General features: G+C 44.2%; 1 protein-coding gene across 3 annotated transcripts in view; it reads right to left on the reverse strand.

The window, feature by feature from the left end:
* LOC144819406 (interleukin-31 receptor subunit alpha-like) overlaps window positions 1-24,237 on the reverse strand; it is a 720,774-nt gene that overhangs the window by 260,742 nt on the left and 435,795 nt on the right. For 2 of the 3 annotated variants that reach the window (XM_078677309.1, XM_078677307.1), the window contains exon 13: window positions 11,700-11,846. The exons of the other annotated variant lie outside the window; for it this stretch is intronic. In XM_078677309.1, coding sequence (XP_078533435.1) covers window positions 11,700-11,846 — 147 coding nt within the window. The remainder of the gene's footprint in view (window positions 1-11,699; window positions 11,847-24,237) is intronic. 3 annotated transcript variants of the gene reach the window in all.

The following is a 24,237-nucleotide window of genomic DNA, read 5'->3' on the forward strand; positions in this document are numbered from 1 at the left end:
GATGGCGTGGTGGCGGCACCGCTGGAGGACTGCCAAACTCGTAATGAGGTCTAATGTCTCTCTGATGAGCTCAGTAAGAGCAAAACATATGTTAATGACTGCTTTTATTCATTTCCCGTTAGTTTGGATGGTAATGGTATTGATATGGATGTTGCAGAGTGTTTGTGCCACCACAGGATGGAAGAAGGACATCCTTCTGTTTTACCCTTGACTTCTTACTTGCATGGAAGGTTACACAGGACCTGCAGAATGCATCTGACTGCATCCTCATCCGAGGCACATCAAATCAAATCAAATCAAATCATTTATTTGTTTCGAAGGTTAAAAACCATCATAAAAATACATATTCATCATAATACATAATCACAAAAAAGGAACATTCTAGGCAACATGACAATTATTAAAAAGAGGGCAGAGAAAAAGACGTCCAGTTAAAAAAAGGAAGGATTTTTGTGACAGATAAAAACCTGTGAGCAAATGTAATACAGGACCCCATATACTATTTCAGATACCTCCCTACCCCACCAGTTTATCATCCCCTTGTATTTCTCAGTTTAAAAGCAATTTTAAGGAAACTTATAACAGCAAATTGGGTTCGCGTTTCAGTGGCTCTTTGCAGGAACAATAAGGCAGATTTAGCATGGATAATATTTGAGTCCTTCAAAACACCCACTAAAAATCTTTGGCGCGGTGTCTTATAAAAAGGACACAATAAAACAAGGTGAAGGGTGTCCTGCGGAGACCTATTGTCGCAGCCGCAGGCACCCTTCTGCTCAATTGTTTGAGTAAAACCTGATGGGTGAGCTAAAATATGGTGCAACAAATTGAGCCTAAAACGAGTCATTAAAAACCTCTCGTGTTGACTGTACATTAAAAAGAGGTACGGTTCCATGCCAGCTTGATTAGAGACAAGAGAGTGGGCAACTGCCGAGGATTTAGATAAATCCAACTCCCTCCTCCTGCCATTAAATTTATCCAACAGTAGGCTTTGTACGGAATGTCTAGAGTATATATCCACCCTGGTGGGGTCCAGGAATAGCATTTGTTCATCAATATCCCCCAGAGTATCTTTGACGTATTTCAGCCATGGGATTTGAAGGTATTTCTCTTTCAGCAGGCAATCCTGGATAATCTGTCTGGATAGTTCTGCCTTGGGATTTGTCCAAATTTTGAGCCAGGCCATTACAGGTCTCAGTCTAATAGTATCAGCAATATATGTGGTTCCCAGCTCTTCGTGGGTAATTGCTGCAGTGATGCTCGGCGGAAATTTTAGTAGTTTTTTTAGGAATTTATCTTCCTCCCTTTGGATTAGTTGTGCATCTCTGCAGCCCCACACTTCTGCTCCGTAAGTGGTCTTTGAGATACTCACTGATCTATACAAAGTCATCACTTGTTCTGGGGACCAGCGACCCATTCGGCGTGCAAAGTTCAATATGGCCCCATTAGCTGATACTAGTCTCCTCGCCCTCTCCTCGATCAAAGGGGCGAAGTTTAACTTCTCGTCAAATAAAAGGCCCAGATATAGGAATGTTTTAACAGTGTCCAAGACATGATTCCCGAGTTTGAATACCAATTTCTTTTGAGGTTTCTTCCCCACTATCATGACAAATGATTTTGTCATATTGACAGAGAGGTCCAATTTCCTCATAAAATCCGAGAAACCCTTGATTAACAGTTGCAACCCAACAGCCGTTCGGGCTAGGAGAACCGCGTCATCGGCGTACAAAAGTACTGGTAGATGACGCGTGCCCACCTTGGGGCAGTCAGTTCCCAATGCTATGAGGTCATTCTCCAGGCCATTTATATAAAGGGAGAACAGGAATGGCGCCAGGATACACCCCTGCCTCACCCCGCCCGAGCACAGGAAGGGATCAGTACTCACCCCCCCCGCGCTGTAGCGGACCTTGGCAGTAGTGTTCCAGTGTAACTCCCTTAAGATGTTAATGAGATCCGGGTCAATGCCCAGGTTTGACATGAGTGTCCAGAGTTTAGCTCGGTTAACATTATCAAAAGCTGCTGCTAAGTCCATAAACCCCATGAAGATGGTGCCATCCGATGCCTTGGTGTACTTAGCGGAGAGCAGGTATAGGTTAAGGCATTGGTCGGTGGTGGACCTGCCTACTCTAAACCCATACTGGGTGTCCACCAGGATGTTATTGGTATCAGTCCAATCTAGTAGACGGTTAAGAAGTGCCCTCCCTAGTACCTTGGCAGAAACGTCAATGAGCGAGATCGGACGGTAACACTGCGGGCTGTCCCTACAGCCTTTTTTGTAAATCGGGACAATCACCGCAGTGGACCATGATCTCGGCAGACCCGTTTTGATTGCTGCATTCAATACTCTTGTTACCATTGGGGCCCATAGGTCAGTGTTACTCAGGAAAATATCAGGGGGGGTCCCGTCCGGACCCGGAGCTTTATTTCGCGTTAGACCCAAGATTGCTTTGAGTACTTCATCCAGAGATAGTTCTAGTTTGTCAGCCCTTGGTCCCCTCCATATTCCATCACCAGTGTCTATCTCCTGTTGATTGTACAGGGATTTAAAGTGAGCAATCCACTGTTCTGGTAAGATGTTGGAGCTGATGACTGGGGAGTTTGAATCACGAAAGCATGGTCTATTTATGATTTTCCAAAACTGGGCATAGTCTTTGTTCTCACCAGCCTCCCTTAGATCTGCCCAAACTTCTTTTTGGAGAGTCCTTTTCCTGATCTTTACCTGGGTTTTATAGTTTTTTCTGCAGCGAGTGATTTCAAGCTTGTCTCTTGGGGTTTTTTTCATGCTCAGTTTTAAGTCTCTTAGCGCTTTAGAGCAGGTAGAGTCAAACCATCTTGGGGTGGATAGCTGCGTTACTGGCTTCTTGGTTGTGAGGAGTCTCTCAATTATTTTAGTCAAGTTCTCAAATGCCTCTACTACTCCTTTGTCCTCTGATAAATGTTCTAGACAGGTCTCTATGTGGGCTTTCCCTTCATCCACTAGTTTAGCGTAAAATTCCTGGGGATTTATTACTGACCACCTTAAGCATCTCCCTTGGGCAATAGGTTGAATTTCTGATTGGTGAATCAACCCTGGATCTTTTTTGGTTAAATCATTCCCTTTTATTTCTATTGTAATGGGGTTGTGATCACTGAAGGGACTCCACTCTGTCCTTGTGTTTAAAATCTGATCTCTTGCACTAGCTGAGATCATTATGTAATCAATTATGGACCCCCCGCCTTTACCCTTAAATGTCGGTGTTGGGGATTCGCCTACCTTGAGAGCCGCTAAATCCATAACATGAACGAGGGCAAAATTTTCTATTAACTTCATCAAGATTGTTCCCTCTTTACAGTGAGTAAAGTGGGGGCCCTTTTCTAATGGACAAGCTGACCAGTCAGGGGTCGGGGGGAGTAATTTGGGGCATAAATGGCAATTAAAATCCCCCATTAACAGAACAGTTGGTTCTGGCCCCTTTGTCCTTTGCTCTAGTTCCTCATTTAGTCTACTTTCCAGCTCCGCCAGTGTTGGGAAGTTCCCTTCCACTGGTCCGGAGTTATAAAAGTTTACAAACAGTAGACTCTCCCCCTTGTGAAGAAGTCTGACTGTTTGTATATTGTCTGAGAGACAATTTGGATATGACCAATTACCCTTCAGATCTAAATCTACATAGACTACTAGGCCTCCTTTTGCTCTACCCGAGTTTGTTCCTTGGGCAGGTTTAAAAAAACACTTATAGCCCTCCAATTGGCATGGGCCTGAATCCTTTGCCCAAGTTTCTTGGAGTGCTATAACATGGAAACCCTTTATAAATTCTAACCATTCCTTACTTTTGAATTTGGCTTCCAGCCCTGCGATATTCCAAGAAAGGATGGTCAGACCCTCCATCTTATCCTTGCCTTTTGTTATGGGTGTCAGGGTTAATCTGTCCTCCCCGGCTATTGTTGAATCTATTTTAGATACTTTGGTTCCCCCCTGCCTCCGCAGTAAGTCTGTACTCCCAGTTTGGATGCTCTCCTCAGTCCCACATACACCCTGTGTTTCTGGGCCAGAGCAGCCACTGGTAGCCCGGCTTACGTTACTATTATTTTCTGTGGGTGTGAGTCAATCAATATCTTCTAGTGATTGGAATGGGGCAAATCTATTTGACCATTGTGCGTAATCTCGGGGGGGGGGGTAGGGCTGTTCAGGGCGGGTTGCTAGTCTCGGTCTATATGGACGTTGTGCTCTAACCCGCGTCCACCCTCCTTCATCACCCCCGCGATTGTTATTCCTAAACCTAGGGTAAAAATACCCAAGTGGGAGTGCGCAAATGGTACTGGTTTGGTTCCTATTAGAATTCTTCAAGATGTACTCAACCAAACTCATGTCCGTGAAGTGTGCAACTATGCAATCACCTCTGATATCTTTATTTCTCCCTCCAATCCAGCTTGCCCTTCTTACACTTGCTATCTCTCCTCTCTCCCCATTGTTTAAGGGCCTATGGATGTTCAGCCACTTGGAGATTTTGGGCAGCAGCTGGTCTTGGGTTTCTCTCTCATTTGGCCTAATTTCCGGGACCCCTGCAAAGATAACTACAAAAGGGCACTCCTCGGGGGGGAGATCTATGTGTGGAGCATTGTTGTTATGAAAAGGGTCAGGGTCTGTGTGACAGTAAGTATGATTCCCTTCCCTCTGGGTGCGATCGTCTTGTCTCCATTGCATTAAAGGTTGTGGGGTAGGTTTATCTCTTTGTGTATTATTTGCCCCTTGGTTATGTCTCCCTCTTGAGTTATCATTAGTGCCCCCTTTGGGGTTTTGAACAGTTTTAGGGGCCTCGTGAATCTGGACTATTTCTTGCTGGGAGTGACTGACACAATTGTTATTTTGCGGTCTCTTTGGATATACCTTATCCTTTGTGACTTCCTCAATTAATTGGGGCGGGTCGGGGGGAGTTTTAATGAGTGTGTGCTCTAGTACCTTAGCTTGTTTGGCGAGCTCACACATTATTTTATCCACCTTACTTATAATCGGCTTTAGTTGTGCCGTAATGAATGATTCAAGTTGTTTTTTCAGATCCATAACTACCGTGTCAATCCACCCTGGTGGTATAGGTTCTACTTGAGAGACATTTAGTGCTAATGTATTCTCTTGGGTGCGTATTAGTGAGTTATCTCTTACTGGTACTTTCCTCTGTCTCTGCTGTCCCTTGTTTCTCCCCAGCCGCTTCCTTTTTTTCCTGAGGGTTATATCATTTAGCTCAGAGGTTTCTAGACCTGAGGTCTGTGCACAAGGGACATCCTCTATATCATTAATTATTTGAGATACACTGCCCTGAGTATTTGGGCTATCTACTATCAAGACATCTCTGGAGGGTGTTTGAGTGATGGCATTAAGGTTCGGCGAGGAGGATAAACTCCGTTCCATGCGTTCAATTTCACCTGTCACTTTCTTTAGCATTAAGTCAATTGCCGTTGGTTTGTTCCCGTTTACAAGGGCTACCTCCTTTGTTGTTTCCCCCCTGGGCGGTTTCGGGGTGGGTTTTTTATTTGCTTTGTTCCCAGCCGAACGGGTGTTAGGATGGGTAGACATAGTTCCCCTTGAGAATCCTGCCTTTTCGCGACAAATCTATGGAGCGTGGGTTACTGCCACTCCTCTTGCGTGGGGTCAAAGGGTAAGACTAATGTCTTTCAAAGGGCTTCAATACCCTATACAGCTTCCCTGCGCAAACAAGCAGTACAGTACCTGGCAGTGTTCTCAGAGGAGAGCGTTGGAGCCACGGGGGGTGGCCCGTCCCGTCCCTCTTCGTCCCCGGACGGCCACAGACGGCCCGCCCTCTGCCCGGGCTCCGCCCGGCGCTGCCCGCGCGCGACTCGCGGGGCGAGAGGGGGTGTCAGGCTTTTACTGGCGCCTCCGGGCGCTCTGGACGCGTCACGGGCGCGCCGCCGCCCAAGAGGCTGCTGGGGAGTGTGGTCCGGTGTCGCTGACCGCCTCCTGCAACCTCCCGGCGTGTGCAGACCTCGGCCGTTCCCCTCACGGCACAGCCCGCTGGCTTGGAATGCGGTAAGAGTCTCTGGTGTTCCCCCTCTGGGCTCCCGGGGGGTCAGGCTTTTACTGGCGCCTCCGGGCGCTCTGGACGCGTCACGGGCGCGCCGCCGCCCAAGAGGCTGCTGGGGAGTGTGGTCCGGTGTCGCTGACCGCCTCCTGCAACCTCCCGGCGTGTGCAGACCTCGGCCGTTCCCCTCACGGCACAGCCCGCTGGCTTGGAATGCGGTAAGAGTCTCTGGTGTTCCCCCTCTGGGCTCCCGGGGGGTCAGGCTTTTACTGGCGCCTCCGGGCGCTCTGGACGCGTCACGGGCGCGCCGCCGCCCAAGAGGCTGCTGGGGAGTGTGGTCCGGTGTCGCTGACCGCCTCCTGCAACCTCCCGGCGTGTGCAGACCTCGGCCGTTCCCCTCACGGCACAGCCCGCTGGCTTGGAATGCGGTAAGAGTCTCTGGTGTTCCCCCGAACACATAAAAGTGGTTGACCAGTCAGTCAAAGGTTTTGCCCTGCCCCAGATGCTCTTCCAGGGGGATATCATAAATCAACTTCAATAGGAAGGCTGGGTAGCAATGTGGGACCACCAACACATGGGTTGCTTCATGCTCAGTGAACTTAGGCTTCCTATACAGCAGACAATTCTGTCAGTAAATGAGGTGATCACAAGAGGTGTTGCCAGCTGCCTGGGCCACAGCCTGCCACCATAGGCCTTCAAAACTACAGCACTCCCAATGCGATTGCGAAACTCTGCCTGGGATTGCTTTCCTTCAGTTAACCACCAAGTTAACTCAGGTACGTTTCCCAGAGTGGCAATGCCTTCCCCTCTATGTTCTGGGCCAATACCCTCAGGCTCTGCCTCCTCCTGGACCCTGCCTGTCCTTGAAAGGCCTATGGACCACTTTTTCAGCTTCCAGATACCACTTATTTCCCTGATGGACTGTGATGTACGTGTGGTCAAACACACTCACCCAGGCAATCCCAACATCTCCAGGTTCTCTTTCTAGATGGTGGGCTCTGGGTTATTCCCTACAGACAGTCAACAATCAATCAATCAATCAATCATGGCATTTGTATAGCGCGCTACTCACACGGAAGGGTCTCAAGGCGCTGGGGCAAGGGGCCCGTTACTGCTCGAAAAGCCAGGTCTTGAGTAGCTTTCTGAAGGAGAGATGGTCCTGCGTTCGCCAAAGGTGGATGGGGAGGGAGTTCCATGTCTTGGCTGCCAGGAATAAGAAGGATCTTCCTCCGGCGGTGGCTCTGCGGATGCGTGGAACGGCGGCGAGGGCGAGGCTGGTCGACCGTAGCTGGCGGGTGGGCGTGTAGAAGGTCAGGCGGTCGTTGAGGTACTTGGGGCCTTGGTCGTGGAGAGCCTTGTGTGCGTGGGTGAGGAGTCTGAACGTGATCCTCTTGCTGACGGGGAGCCAGTGTAGGTCTCTCAGGTGGCCGGAGACGTGGCTGTGTTGGGGGATGTCCAGGATGAGTCGTGCGGAGGCGTTCTGGATGCGTTGGAGTCTTTTCTGGAGTTTGGCTGTGGTTCCGGCGTAGAGGGAGTTGCCGTAGTCCAGTCGGCTGGTGACGAGTGCCTGGGTGACCGTCTTCCTGGTTTCGGTGGGGATCCATTGAAAGATCTTTCGGAGCGTGCGCAGGGTGTTGAAGCACGATGATGAGACGGCGTTGACTTGTCTGGTCATCGTGAGGGAGGTGTCCAGGATGAAGCCCAGGTTGCGTGCATGGTCAGTTGGCTTGGGTGCGGTGCCTAGGGCCGGGTGCCACCAGGAGTCGTCCCAGGTGGAGGGCGATGATCCCAGGATGAGGACTTCCGTCTTGTCTGAGTTCAGTTTGAGGCGGCTGTTCTTCATCCATTCGGCGACGTCTCTCATCCCTTCGTGTAGGCTGGTTCTGGCGGTGGCTGGGTCGTTGGTGAGGGAGAGGATCAGCTGGGTGTCGTCAGCGTAGGAGATGATGTTGAGGCTGTGTTGGCGTGCGATGGCTGCGAGGGGGCTCATGTAGACGTTGAAGAGGGTGGGGCTGAGTGATGATCCCTGTGGTACGCCGCAGATGACTTCTGTGGCCTCGGATCTGAACGGGGGAGGCGGACTCTCTGTGTTCTGCCGGTGAGGAACGAGATGATCCACCCTAGTGCCTTCTCTTGGATTCCGATGTTGCTGAGGCGCTCTACTAGGGTGCGGTGGCAGACAGTGTTGAACGCCGCGGAGAGGTGCAGGAGGATGAGGGCCGCTGTTTCCCCGTTGTCGAGCAGGGATCTGATGTCGTCAGTGGCTGCGATGAGGGCGGTCTCGGTGCTGTGGTTGGCTCGGAAGCCGGATTGCGAGTGGTCGAGGGATCCATTAGTCTCGAGGAAGGTGGCCAGCTGCCTGTTGACGATCTTCTCGATGACTTTGGCAGGAAAAGGGAGGAGCGAGATGGGGCGGAAGTTCTTGAGGTCGGTGGGATCTGCTGTTGGTTTCTTCAGGAGGGCGCTGAGCTCGGCGTGCTTCCAGCTTTCCGGGAAGGTGGCGGTGTTGAAGGAGGCGTTGATGACGTCCCAGAGTTGGGGTGCGATGATGGAGTCGGCCTTGTTGAAGATGTGGTGGGGGCAGGGGTCGGTTGGGGATCCGGAGTGGATGGTGTTCATCGTGCGGGTGGTGTCTTCGATGCTGACCGGAGTCCAGGCGCAGAGGGTGGTGGTGGGAGGCGTTGGTTTGGTGGTTGGGTGCGTGGTTGGTGCGCCGAAGCTGTTGTGTATCTCGGCGATCTTGCGGTGGAAGAACAGGCATGGCGAGACTCACAGCTAACTTAAGGAACCTGCGCCCACCCCAGTTCAAAGGGAACCAGAGCCACTAGATAGTGGCTCATCTGGTTTTCTGCTGTCACAACCCAATGGACTACATTATGGACTATCTTCTTTAAATACACTAGATGACACCTAACAGTAGTGCAGTGGTTACCCTATTGCCCCTGGGGGACAAGGAGAAGGTGTCTAAGGCTCACATGCTTGACAATACTAAAAATTATAGCGAGTGGGCCACCATTAATTGGCACACTGCGAAGGTTCTGAGAGACGCAAGAGCAAGTATGACTACTGTTAGGTAAATTAAACACACAAAAGGTGATGAGAGAAATACTTACAATTTGTCTAACTACTAGCAATTGCTCGCGGTAACATTTAAAACCATTATTCTTTATCCCACCATGCTACCTCAGTTTGGACCCAGCCACATGCAAATCAGTTTTGACCCTGCTCCAATAGGAACAGCCCAGTGCAGGTCTTCCTTGAACTGGAACACAAGCGACCCAAGACTGGTTTCATCCTGATGCTGGACCCATGCTCACTGTGCCACTGGAACCAATCTACACCCGACTGACAAGCCACAATCAGTGCAAAGCCTGTCTTGGATTTATTTAACACAAATTTCAATTAAAACATTAAACAATCATTCTCCAATGTACCCCAGATTGCAAAAATATCTAAATATGCAAATATCTAACATTAAAATGTTAAAAGATCACACAAGAAACAATATTTATTATACAGTAAAAACAAAATGCTCACCAAAACTCAATACACAATAGTATCCAAAATTGCGTGTAAAATAATTACTTACAAAAATACGGAATAATACATTTTATCATGTAAAATATTCAAATACATGCATAAAAATGTTACATTATAAACAAAGCACAATAAATACATTAATTATTATAAATTTGAATATATTTTAACTTAACACTGCCCATCCAATGCCCCAATAAACTCCAAAACCTGAAATTAAAATGTATTAAATAACTGAACAGCTTATTTAACAAATAAACAAATCCAAACAATTGAACAAAATATTCAATTAACATTAATAAATGATTTAGAAAAGCATTATCCACACAAACCTACAGTAAACCCAACAACCTGAAGAAAATGTAAAATATTATATTATTTAAAAAACATTCAAAATATATTAAAAAATAATATACATTATCAATTAAAACATAAAACAACATAATATTAAATGATATAGTAACCTATATTTTAAAGTTAAATAATATTGGAAAAACGTTTAAAATAAGATACATGTACCTTTGATTTTTGTCTATAATAGATTTTATAGTCACACGATATTGACCACAATATTGTAGTCAACCATAATTTTGCGTCAAATTTGAACATTGTCTCACTAGTAAACATTACAGCAAGTGTTTCCACTCTGGTTTCTTGCCTTCTTCCAAACTCTCAAACATGTGTGCCTCAAATTTACTTCAGAGGAGAAATAATCCCAAAACCTCAATATAAAGCAAACCACATTATCTGCTTACGAAGAAGATGGTAGGCTTAACTTATCTAACTTCAAAAATGATCAATTCGCATTTTTTGCAAGATAAATTAGTTGGAGGTTTCAGACAAATAAACCCTTGCTGACAAACTTTGAAAAAGATTGCAAAACAATACAATGGGTAAACTGAAAACTTACAGGTATACACCATCTCAAAGACACTTTGGCATCGTTTGAGCTTCTTTCATTTAGAATCAAGTGATCACATTCATCTGCTGACTAAAAATATGCATTTATACAAGAAAGGTTTCATGAGCCAAATAAAATTATGTGCTTTTGTAACTTGCAGATGGCTCAGAGAGTGGATTCAATATAAGCACTGCTCCAGCTTTTTGTAGCAAAATTTAAAGAACGCATAAAAGAGTCATGCAGAGGTTAATAATTGTTTTGGTAATGTGACATTAAACTAAAAATCTCCAAGGAATAGGAATCATATGGAAATTGACAAATATAGTCTTTTCAGTTGCCAATTTATGGAAAGCAGGACTGGTTCCAGGGTACTTTGCCATCTGAACCCTAAATCATTTGAGGCATTTGAGAGCTCCAGGTAGTCAGGTTTAGGTAAAAAAACAGATCTAAAACAGCTAATATGACAACAAACGACTTGAATTGATTTCCATTGAATTACTCACACTCAGACTGCATCTTCGCTGCAGAACAGTACTGGAAACTGGAACCAACATACTTGGAGAATATGTCATGAAAATGGCTGCTTCTTATATGCTTTTCGATAAGGTGTGGTGAAATTAACTCATAGATTATATGGCAATGGAAACCCTCGAATTATTAAACGGGTGCCTTATACAGAATACCCTGAAACGTGGAGAAAGCCACATCTCATGTGAAAAGAGAATACAGTTAGAAAATGCATCATAATCTGGTCTCAGGGGCTCATTACAAATCACCCTTTATACCAATAAGGTCAGTAACAGCAGTAGGTAGAGTTCCCTTTAAGAATACTGTAGGGAAATGAGGACTAACCATGGAGAAAGGACAGAAATTACTGAATTCCTGGTAATTCCTCATTGTTTAGGAGACCTTTAATGCCCCCATCTAATCCCTGGCAACTCCGCTCAGCGGAGTTCCAGATCAGACTATTCTATTGCACACTTGAACTAAGACTGTTACTCCTGACCTTTTTATTCTTTCTCTTTTCTTTGTTTCCTGTACGTTTCTGTTTTATACTGGTTGATATATGTTTTACATTTTCCAAATGCAAGCCTCCAATTTCCATAAACAAGGTTTAAACAAAATATAATGGAATAAGGGGTTTAAATCAATGAGAAACATTTGTGCTCTCCTGTTCAATCCTCCCCTGTGCATGGGTTCATCATTACTACAGGAGTGAAAAGAAAAACTAAATCAGAATTCAAAATTATTACCATCTATGCCTGTGTGAAATAAATGTTCAGGACTTCTTGCTCCTTCTCCTGCATTTGTGATTCCCGCAATTTGGACTTTATACACAGCATTATTTGAAAGTCCTGTTAGTAAACAGCTATTGGCAGATGAAGAATTCACATATATTGCTGCAATAAAAACAAATAAACAGGATGAAACTTTAAGTTCAGCAGATGAGTACGGTTGCTCACAATTTTAAATATAGCATTTGAAATAGTCAATACTCATTTTTAATTCTACAGAACTCACTAATGCAGTCCTTATTACTATCTAAAATATTTGTATCTCTACCATGTAATACATAAGTTGTGGGCCAAAATTGAGCCTAATGAAAATCACACATATGAAATATGTCTCAATTCAGATTATCAATATCATAAACAATCAATTTTTGCCTAGCAGACAACCACTTACTTACATGGTTTGATAGAAAACTGGATTTGTTAGTAACAACGCACCTAATTTTTCACATAAAGATCCAAAATATTGTTTACTTTTCTGCACTTCTATTTAACCTTTAACCATCAATTTTGGACCTTTGTTTTTTTAACCAGAATCCCCTGCCTTTTGTTTACATTGAAACCCTTTGTCATCAACTTTGTTAGGCTTTTTCCTTGATCCTTCAGTTCCATATAATAGCCTGGTATACGTATACAGCATATGCCAATTTGCAATTTACAAAATTCCATTTGTAAACCTATGCATAGTAGTGTTGGACTGACAATGCATCTAGCCGACTCCTTCTAGCATTATGCGAGTTAAGTTATAATTTGCGGCACCATTTTGTATTCAGCCGCCATTTTGTGCCATGATCGATATAATATGCTCCTGCCTCATAATGTTTGCCTCAGCAGAAAAGCAGCTTCAATTGTTTCTCTTTAGTGCTATCCAAGGTTGCGTTCTAGTTCATTGTTTCTGCATACCTTTCCTCTTGAGTAAGCCCTGCTCCCCACCCTAGAGAGACGAGCACAGGCGAAGTAACCTTGAAACTAAGATAACAGGTACCCGTTCTCAAGATGGTACCTGGCCTTTCTGTATTCCCTTTGTTCGTTAGTGCCCAGGCTGGAAAATTCCAGTCTGGGCGGGGTTTAGAGGTGTTAGAAATACATATTTTGTGTTACTGTGTCTAAGGAGGCTGGTCAGACTGGACTCCGCTCGAGCGAATACTAATGAGATAACTAAAATCAATTTACTCAAGCGCTTTTCCAGGACAGATTATCCAACCATTTCCAGTGTGGAAAAGGATCCGAGAGCAGTTTGTGAATGCCCACAAGCTTGTGAGTGTGTAGCAGTTCCGAAACTTTAAAGCCAAATCATGACATAGGGCCTTAATATGACTACGGTAGTCCATTGGTCCGCCATAGCCATGGTGGCGGTGTTGGCACCACCGCACTGGCGGTCCGATCACCCCATTACGTCTTGGGTGGTCGGACTGCATTGGTACCACCGCAGCCAAAGCCAGTCCATTGGGGCTGAAGGTCCACACCCCCCCAACTTTTGTCCCTCACAAACAGTGTCTGTCAGGCTCAACAAAGGTCAGCCTGACAGGCACTGTTCATTTCCAGGTTAGGCAGCCAGGAGCCAGATGTGCTAAATGGGCTGGCTGCCTGAGCTAAACTTTGCTGGGCTGAAGAAGTCACAGCTCCTGTGGGCGTGACCTCCTCAGCTCAGCGTAGATCCCTGAGGCCCTCCCCTCAGTGACGAGGGGTCGCATCACTAATTGTCTTACACCTGGGCAGTTCAGTTTTAAGCCCTGAAGCGCCCAGGTTCGAGTGTCAATCAGTGACACTTCAACACAGAGTGGGGTGGGTTCAGCAGTCTCACTAACTCCATCCCACTCTGTGATGACATTGGGACTGCTGCCTTCCCTCATTGGCTGACCTTAGTCAACCAATGAGGGAAGGCAGAAGTCCCAAGACCTTCTGTGACCTCCGAGGCAGAGCTGCAGGTAAGTATGTGTGTTTTTTAAAATTAATGTTTTGTGCATGCATGTATGAATCTTTGTTAATGAGTGTTGTGAATGGATGTGTTTGTGTGTGTGCGTGCGTGTGAATGCATGGCTGTGAGTGTGTATGTGTGCAAGTGTGTCCCATTCGCCTCTTCCCTCCAAACTTACCGCCTGCCACTGCACCACCGCAACCGACATGGATCAGAGATCCCTGGTGGTGTTGTGGAGGTCTTTAGGCAGCATTATGCTTGGCGGGGCCACTGCAGTTCCCGCCAAGCATATTACAAGTTCCCTCTCCACCACTGTTTTCATGGCAGTGAGCCTGTCTGTTGCCTCTACGCCAGAGGATACATGAAGGGGGCAGATGGTGTGCCTCTGTATCTGCATGCACGCCAGTTACTGCAGGGCTCTCCTATGAGCCTTTAAACAAGCACCGCCCTGGGCTAGCCGTCGCAGGACCACCCAACCTGAATTCCAGTCGGAATCTGGCAGGTGGTCTAAATGAGGCTTTGGCGGAGTGAGGGCAGGATGATGGCGTGGCGGCCCACACCGCCAAAGTCATAATGAGGCCCTTAATTCATCCATTCTTCTCTTCGAGTGGGATTTGCTACTGTATAATGTTCGAGGTCATGCTATAAAATTATATAGTAATAATTGGTTCACTGACAAAATATCGAACCTGAAAATATCGTTATACAAATTTATTGAGACATAAATATCGATGTAAAAAATATAATCATACTATAGTTATCATGTAAATAACAAAAGTATTGGAAAGAAATATGTATGTCACTAATATCTTTGTCTAAAATATTTTTACAAATATATATATTTTTAAATTGTAAACATTAAAAATATTTAAAAAGAAAAATAGTATAATACAAATTAAATATATTTAATCGATTTTAAAAGAAATATAACAATTATACTTATTTTCAAAAATAAAACACACATATATATTAATATTGCTCTTTTACCTTTTGTTGGTATAAATCATCAACTGCAAATTAGCTTTACAAGAGTGCGATTCCTTCCATGAACTCCATGAATTGTCGGTCGGAAGTTTGTGTGCGTGTGTGTGTATATATGTATATATATATATATATATATATATATATATATATATATATATATATATATATATATATATCCAAGCTCCAAGTTGCCCTCAAGCAGAGACGCACTCAGAAGGAAACTTGCTGCAAGGCATTTAATAAGGTAAAAACTGCACACCATTCCAATCACGATCACAGCCAGGGTGCCAAATACAGCCTGACGCGTTTCAGAGCTCTTCCCTCTTTCCTCAGAGGCTCGGCATGACTAATTGTGCTTGCTGACACACCAACATATTTAAACGCCCTCTGGTGGGCTGCTTGAATGAGTGAAATGCACAGCCTGGTGGACATTGTAGTGTGTGTCCATTTTTAAGTCCTGAATGGATGCACTTTAATCTTGCTGTGTCCCAATTAAAAATCCTCAATGGACCTCGGTTTGCAGCACAGTCATTATTCCTATGAGTTGCCTTCCCACTGAGTGCGCTTGTTTGCATACCAAGCGCGTAGCCCCCAATCATAATCCAAAAGCATAAACAAATGTAAAAATCAAACCAATTTAATTACAAATAAAATGGTAAACAACACAAAAAATTACAATGTATTAAAAATATATTAAAACCATTAATTATTATAATTTTAAATACACAAAAACATAACATAAATGTAAACAATATAAAGTAAACAATAACATTTTTACAAACAATACATATACTATTTCCACTCCAATTTATACAACAGTGTAAAATGTGGTATTCCCACTCCAGTCAGTGCAACAGTAGGGATAGTGTTGGATTGCAGAGGGGTAACATTTACAATTCCCCCCTCCAGTCAGTGCAACAGTAGGGAAAGTATTGGATGGCGGATGGGTAAAGTTTACTATTCACACACCAGACACTGCATTAGTAGGGAAAGTGTTGGATTGCAGAGGGGCAAAACTTACAATTACCACTTGAGTCAGTGCAACAGTAGGGAAAGTGTTGAATTGCAGAGGGGTAAAATTTACTATTCCCACTCCAGTCAGTGCAACAGTAGGAAAAGTGTTGGATTGCAGGGGAAGGGGGAGGGGGTTAATTGGACTATTCACACTCCAGTCAGTGCAACAGTAGGAAAAGTGTTGGATTGCGGAGGGGTTACAGTTATTATTCCCACTCCAGTCAGTGCAACAGTAGGGAAAGTGTTGGATTGTGGTGGGGTAGAATTTACTACTCCCACTCCAGTCAGTGCAAGAGTAGGGAAAGTGTTGGATTGCAAAGTGGTAACATGTACATGTATAAATATTTAAATATAACAAATCTAAATATATATTTATTTCAATTAAATATCAATTACAATGTTTAATACATATAATAAATTAACACAGATTTATTATGGAAAAGGGCTACGTGAACAGGACCCAAACAGCCTTGCACACGCTACACACAAGCTACTTATAGAATCTGCAATAACATCACATAGAAATGAATAATGGCAAGGAATAACACTACCAGGTCAAGGGAAATATGTTAAATGAAAGGGCAGGTGACAACAATATACACATCGTCACCACAATTATTAATATATATCTTACAGTCAAGCTCACCATCTCAGGTGGTTCTTGGCACACTCACAGCCTGGACACCACCAGACTGCAGACTATGAAGTGTAAAAAAGAAAAAAACAAGACAAGAAGCCTTTTCCATCTATGCACCCAGGATCTAGCACAACATCCCAATATGCATTAGGACTGTCCCAATGCTGCTCCACTGTAGGAAAGGGTTGATGGCTAACCTCTTCCAAAAGCGCTATGCCAAAATGAATTTACTGTCCACTACTCAGCTTTCTCTTTCATTCCTAACCAACTTTAAGGTTGCCTTTGGCCATGTACAGCACTTCACTACCTTTTAGCTTAGTTTGTGCTATAGAAATACCATATACATACAATGCAATATGTGCACACCAGATGGCCAGTGTAATATAAAAAATATATATATGAAAAACGTTACCAGAGAAACTATATAAACTGGAAATACACATGTATCATTACTTACAAAATAAAAATCAGGTAACTGGCTGCTTGAAGACACAAAACAAACAACTTAAAGCAACGTACATGAAAGCAATGAAAAACATATACTTAGAAAAACAGAAACGCAGCACAACATGGATACTTCAAAATATTTACTTGCAAGGGGTGGAGGCTTATTGACAATACCAGAACCACACTCATACCAAACTGCTCCCCATCAACACACCAAACAACTGCTCACAAGCAAGCACCATAAGTTACTTAATAACAGCGCAACAACTTTTCTACAGTGTTATGTCAGTGTTTTGTGGCACTGCTCCTTGTCTCCAGAATATATTCCGGAGGAGGAGAGGGGAGATATATGGAGGATCACTCCCTTTGACATGCCAAAGGAAGTGGGATTAGGAGATGCCACTTTCCAGATATGATGCTTGATATTCAAGTACCAGATACCTATAAGGCAGGCAGGCACTTCAGCCCTGGCTCTTCTGATTTGAGTAATGTTGCAGATGAAAGTGTCTATGATGGGCAATAAGGGAAAAAAGACAGCAGCTAGCTCCAATGTTTCAAAGCTATTAAGGTTTCTCTGTGGGAAAAAAAATTAAACTGAATCCACAGTTCCATGGCCAGGCTGTCCATATCTGTCTGAACCTCCAAAACATGATCACATTTTCAAAGGCCTTGCCCTTTTCTCCATAGAAAATTCTGAGCGGCAAAATTAGTACCAGATGGGTTGCATGACAAATGAAGCCAATCACAGTAAATGCTGCTGACCATCACAAAGTCAAATATCTCCAAGTCACATAGCTCTCCCTGAAAGTCGACTCTGAACATGACATAACAAAACTTGCCAACACCTTCAAGATGTTTCAGTGCTAGATGTCTGAAATCAAGTTCCTCTTCTTACCCACGAGATGCTCTGCTTGAGTTCAAGATTGGCTGGATGCAAGAAACTTGCTGGACTGCAAGCCAACAATTATAGAGAGTGCAAAATCTTTAGAATGTATTTTCAATTAAAAAAATGTCAAGATTCAGGTCCTCATTAACAAGTCCAGTTAAGTGCTCACCACCAAATCACACTCCTACAAGGACTGAAAATCGACGTAAGACCTGATGATCTCTAACTAACAGCACAAGCCATATTGTTCTCTAAAATCGACAATGGAATTTCTCTCCTTTCGAAAATCAAAAAATACACCTTGATCCCTTGGAAGCACCTCACAACACCTTAGCTTGTCTGATATTTGGCAACAGCAGATTGGATCACATCAAAGCATTTATTTTCTTGTGAACTGCCATCCCAAAGAGATGGGAGGTATATTCAAACTAACATGCATTACCCATAAATCTATGCATGCACACAAGAATTCTACTAGATGCCTCGCTATCTGACAGATTGGTCATCTCAGGTAGGCCACGTACACCCGGGAGCACAGGCTCTCTCCTCATGAAAAAGCCAGCTTTCAAGAAAGCAAGAACTCTCACACAAGCTCTCTCAAATAGTGACCCTAGAACGTCATACTTTTCCCACTATGTATCAGGATAATTTATCCTTATCTTATTGGAATCAGAGACCGTGCTCTGCTTTGGCTCAAATCTTTCTTCACAGATCGCACTCAAGGAGTCTTCTTTCCACCCTTTACTTCTTCATCCAAACCACTGTATTTCAGCGTGCCCCAGGGTTCGGCGTTCAGTCCCACCATTTTTAATATCTGGCTCGAGCCACTGGCGAAACTTGTGGAGACCTGGGGGTGCAGACGGTCTCCTATGCAAACGACACCCAGTTCTTCCTGGCCTTCCATGAAAATGCACCAGTAACCCTAAGTTTATTCAAACTCTGCTTGAAGGCAGTGGTGAAATGGATGGGGAGAAGCTGTCTCAAACTAAACTCTGAAAAACGGATATCCTCTTATTTGGCTCCAAGGCCTCTCCAGGGGCTAGCTTATGGTGGCCACCCAAACAGGGTGCTGCTCAGTGCTCACCCCCAGCACTGATAGCTTGGAACCTAGGGGCAAAATTCAATTTCAATCTCAAATCAAATCTTTATCTGCTACTTGCTTTGCTACCCTTAGATCTCTCAGAAGGATGCTGCATCTCACTCTTGACGAGTGTCCATGACTTGGTAACGGCCAAACTGGATTACGCCAACAGTTTATATTTGGGACTGCCAGCTTTTCTAAACCAACTGCTCGAAACAATCCAGAACTCTGCTGCACGCCTTATCTTGAAGATTCCCCCCGCATTCACCTGTGTCTCATCACCTTCAACATCTTCACTGGCTCCCTGTCATAAGGAGGATCCAATTTAAGGCACTCACCTTTGACTTCAGGGCCGTCACTCATAAAGGTCCTTTTAACCTGAGGAGAAGATTCAGGCCCTATTTCCAATCCATATCCCTTAGACCGAACAATCTCAAACTGCTCCAAATTCATTGCATAGAAAAAAGCCAGAATAGAAAGGAGATCCTTCACTTACTCCAAATTGTGGAACGCTCTGCTGCTTAGCTTGCATTGCAGTCCCTCGGAATCAGTTTTCAGACATAACCTCAAAAGCTTTTTGACACCTGTCTCTTGGGTATGTAGACCGGTAGCTTTTTTCTTCTTCCCTCAAGAACTCTCCACTAGCGCCAGGACTTCTCTTTGGAGGCAGTTCTGTGCTCTATAAGTGTCATGAATTGAATTGAACTGTGTCCAAACAGATATGGAATGGTGTCCAAAATAACAATGGACTGGGATCTGGCCTGAGCAATTACCGGTGGCTGAGGTTATTACAAGTATTCTGCCCATCACTTTTTTGTATACTTCGGTGTGAAGCTGTGTTAGAATGGAGCATATGTGGCACTCACCTATGACATGTGGTCTGAAATTCACATTTTAGTGTAATGTGAAACATTAACGAGATCAGCATGCATTATAATTGCATTATTTGTATCACATGACAACATACAAAACTGGATTATTAGTATGTATCCTTGCTCATTCTCCAGAGCAGACTTAGATGGTCGTGTAGTTAAAAGTAACAGTCTTGCTTGGATTCGGTTTGAGGTAGTTATTTGACATCCACCAATGAGTGGCGGTAAGACTATCGGACAGCAAGGACCTTCGATGCCAGACAGATTTTGACAGGGCTGAGAGGCCAAAGATGAATTTTGTTTCATCCACATATAATATTTAGCACCCATGTGACAAACTAACTTAGCCAGGGTTCCCATAAAAATGGCTAGAGCGGTTGACCTCAAAGCTGGGGCACCGGGTTCGAACCTCGGCAGGGAGACTCACTTAATCTCCCTGTGCATAACAAAAGGAAAAAAAAGTGAATATGTCCGTCTGTAACGCAACCGGTGCCGTCTGTAATACAACTGGTGCTCTGGTAAAGCGCTCTGATACCTTCTAGTCTAGTTTGCGCTATATAAAACTCCCCAAAAACAAATGGTGACAAAATGGATCCCAACAGGTATGCCACAATTCATGGCTTTAGGTTCTAAACAAGAGGGCGGGATTTAAACTAACTGTTGGCAGTTGGTTAAAAAATGCATGATACATGACAATTTGATGCTATTATTAATTAAGTCTCAAAATCATAATCTTATGGTCAATGGTGTCAAAGGTATCTTAGAGTTCAAGGAGTTGGCAAGCCGCTGGACTTTTGTTGCGCCCATAAGCCAACACAGGTCATCCAAGGCTGGTGCTCCTACCTTGATGAAAGTCTGCCTGGTGTAGATTCAGCATATGGTTAGCCTCAACAAAGTTTGAGAGTTGGTAAAAATAAAAAAAACAGTTTTGGAGGAGAACGTGGATATTTTTACACATTATTCTAAAGCAGGTTCAATGCTATTTTGTATTGTAAATGGTTCTATTAGAATACAATACATATTTAACCTCTTTATTTTTAATTTCATAGGTTTTCTGCCACTAGCGCTCAAGTTGCCTCAATTCCAATTTCATTGCACCATATTCTGAGAAAAACCACAGATTGCTTCTTTTTGTTTAGGAAGGCACAGCTTTCGTATTAGGTTGCAAGGCTTCACCTGGGGCCATTATTGTAGAGCTAATTTATCTGGTAAAATGACAGGAATAGTTTCACTGGTCCAGCTCAGATCATTTCCAAGATTCATTTCAATTAAGCCACCAATCTGGTCCGGTGGAAAATGTGTTTGCAGGGGCGCTAAATAGTAGTGTATTTAGGACAATATTTTGTGGGCGGTCCTTCTAATAGATAATGTAGTCCGTTCAATTTGAAGGGAAGGACCTAACAATTAAGATATTGTCCAGTGTAAAAAAAAAATCGGGGACTAACAAGTGACCACAGAGTCCATGGAAAATGAAAAAGTAAGTTCAACTTCTGCTTTCCAAATTTTGTTCAAATACAGTACTTGTCCCGTATATTTTTCTATCCACCAGTGTTTCCCTAAAAAAAAGTAAAACTTTTGAGTCTGACTTTGATCCAGTGTTTGCCTGAGGTTTTGCATTCTAGGTTTCTGGAGCTCATTCAGACAGATTATTAATCATCGAGAATGTTTCGGATTTATAAAAGAAGGACAACAAACTGAAAGATTTCTCTCTTTCAAAACATTTTTGAGAGAATTGACTGTGGGACTCCATATTCATATGAGGACCATGCGTTCTGATTTGAAACTACCGTACAGATGCACACTAAGAAACGGCAGCCAACCTAAGAGACGTTTGTCACAGGTTTCTGCCACCTTAGCATTAATAACGACACCAGAAGCAACGCTCTGTTAAGGGTGGTAGCTAGCTTATCTTGTCTACCATTGCTTTACACTTACGTGACCGTTGACCTCCTCTCTAGGTGCTCTGCCTATTTATTGACTGTGGAAACTCACAAAGAAGGCAAAAAGCAGGGAGTAGCAGCAGAAAGTTATGTCAAAGGCACCCATGAATATCTTTTCAAAGACAAACTTCAGTGCAATTCAATGATTGACAAAATAGGCTGCAATCTTATGAATGTATATTGATAAATATGAGAAAGATACAGACTAACGTAGAAAGACAATTGCGCTTATAAAAGTAAATTCACACTTTTTGAAAGACAAGTAAACATACATGCAGGTGATAGCAGTAATCACAAAGGATTTGCCTTAAGACAAATATGACAGATGAGACACAAGTGCCTAATACAGAAGTTGCCTGTAACTATTTGTTTCACCTCTAGTTTCTTCATTTTGTGTCTTGCACGCTACTGGGACTCCTCAGAACCACCAGCCAAATAGGTGAACACATAGCAATGGTGAAACTTATCCTGGATTGCTTGTGTTACGGGTCAGGGAGGACCTGCTTGGCAGTTTGTACTGGAGTCTATTGGAGCAGGATCAAGACTGTCTTGCATACTGCTGGGTCCAAACTGAGATGGCATGGTGTGCAAAATAACGCTAGACTGGGATGCGGCCCAAGTAATTACCAGTGGTTGATAAAAAGTCAAGCATTCCATCCATAAAGTTTGTATATTTTAGCATGAGCATCCCACAAAAAGTACTGAGTTTTTGGAATAATGACTTCTCTTCCCCACCTCCCTTCTGACTGCCTGGGAGCAGTCCCAGGTAATTAGGTGACCTTGTAAGGTATGTCCATTCTCGCTCCTCCTATGAATCCTTCAACCCAACCTGCTCTGCACTAGTCTAAACAGCCAATAAACACAGTACAGTGTTGATCTACCCTGCAGTGTGACAACGCCTCTTGTGTGCCACTCACAATCGCTGGGATCATGGGCACTGTGGCATCCGCTGTAATTTGTGTCGCCTTAGTCACAGTGGTGCCAAGTGAATAACAGGAGGTACACACACAGGTATACTAGCAGCTCTCGTAGAGTGGCCTCGAGTGGCCACTCTGCCCTTTATTAATATACCCTGGGCTGTGCCAAACCCTTGGGTGTGAATGCTATACAAAGTATAGTAGAGGTCGGGTGTCACTCTACATCCCTTCCAACTTTTATTACAACAGAATAATCTAAAACTTCTTTTCTGGAACACAACAAACATAGTTTCTCAGGGTTGGGTCGGAGTCCATACTGCTGGCTTCAGCTGCCTGACTCCTGATTACGAAGAGTATCTGTGTCCGCACTGGTGGCACGATTGCAGAAGTCCATGTTCCCCACACCAGTTGCATTCTTGGGGCTCGTCTTCTCCTGGGTGGCCTGTATGTCAATGGTGGCTGGGCTCCAGCTGGGCCCTGCAGGAATTACATCCCGGAAGGGTCAGGAGTTCTAGTTCCATTAAGCGCCATTCTTCATCAGGGTTCTCAATGGCTCCTTTATGGTGGCCAGCCTTAAAATGAAACGTCCACAGTAAATGGCCATCCTGAGGAAACTTCTCACCTCTGATGCGTTCTGTGGGACAGCTGCATTCCAGATAGCTTCTACTTTCCACTTTGGAAAAGGTACCCAAAAATCTCTATGGAGTTTGAGTAAAACAAGCACTTTTGTTTGTGAAGGGTTAGCCCACAGTCCGATAACTGCTTGATGGTCACCCTCAATCGAACATTGTGGTCTTGAAGCATGTAGGAGAATATCAGAATGTTGTTGCTAATGTTTTGCACTCCAACCAAACCAGAGGGTCTCACAGATGGTGTTCCGAAACACCTCTGCTGCTGACGATATTCCAAAATGCAACCACTGCATCTGCAGAGCCTAACGTGCATTGAGAAAGTGGCTATTTAGCGGCTAGATGGGTCATGGTCAAGTTGGTGGTAGCTTGCATTGAGGTGTAGCTTTGAGAACTACCTGGCACCATTGAGGACCGGAACTATGCCATCAACTGTAGGGGTTATGTGTTGCTTCCTACGGATGGCTTTGTTTGGGAGTCACATGTCCACATACAGTCTGATAACCCGGCTGTTTGAGCTTGCGAGATATTACCAAAGGTGGGCCCCGGGGAGCGGGCCCTGTGAATTTTTTAATCAACCCCTTGCTGTTTTAGTTGATCCAGTTATTTTTCCACCAGCGGCTGCTGGTAGAATGGCACCCTCATCTGTCGGAGTTCCATGGGTCTCACAGTACTGTCAATGTGTAACTTTACCTTCAGGCCTTTCTAATGCCCCAACCCCTCAAATAAATGGGGGAATTCTTACACGATGTCCACAGCATGAGATTCATGCACCTGCTCTGCAAAGAAAACTAGACCAGGTCTTCGGCATTGTGGCTTCCAAGGAGAATGCCAGTGGTACCTCTGGTTACATGAAATCAGGCGTGCGCCGACTTTCCTTCACTCTTTACCACCACCTCTAGGACTCCTTTAAATGGCAGTTGCTCGCTGCCCCCATAGGTGTAGATTTGTGCTTTGGTTGGTGCTAGCCCGAGCCGTGGCATTATTCTACCAAATTGGGCTGAGTCCATAACATTGAAGGAGGCACCTGTGTCAATCAGCACTTTGATCTGGGTGCCTCTGATGTCAACTGTGCACATCAGTGGGGGACGATTTGCTGGACTTTCAGCTGCCTCCTCTTGAAGTGACAGCTGTCGCAGGGTTAATCCCCCTCATCCTCTGTACCCCATGCCTG

The sequence above is a fragment of the Lissotriton helveticus genome, chromosome 2_1 (genome assembly GCF_964261635.1).
Source record: "Lissotriton helveticus chromosome 2_1, aLisHel1.1, whole genome shotgun sequence".
NCBI lineage: Eukaryota > Metazoa > Chordata > Amphibia > Caudata > Salamandridae > Lissotriton > Lissotriton helveticus.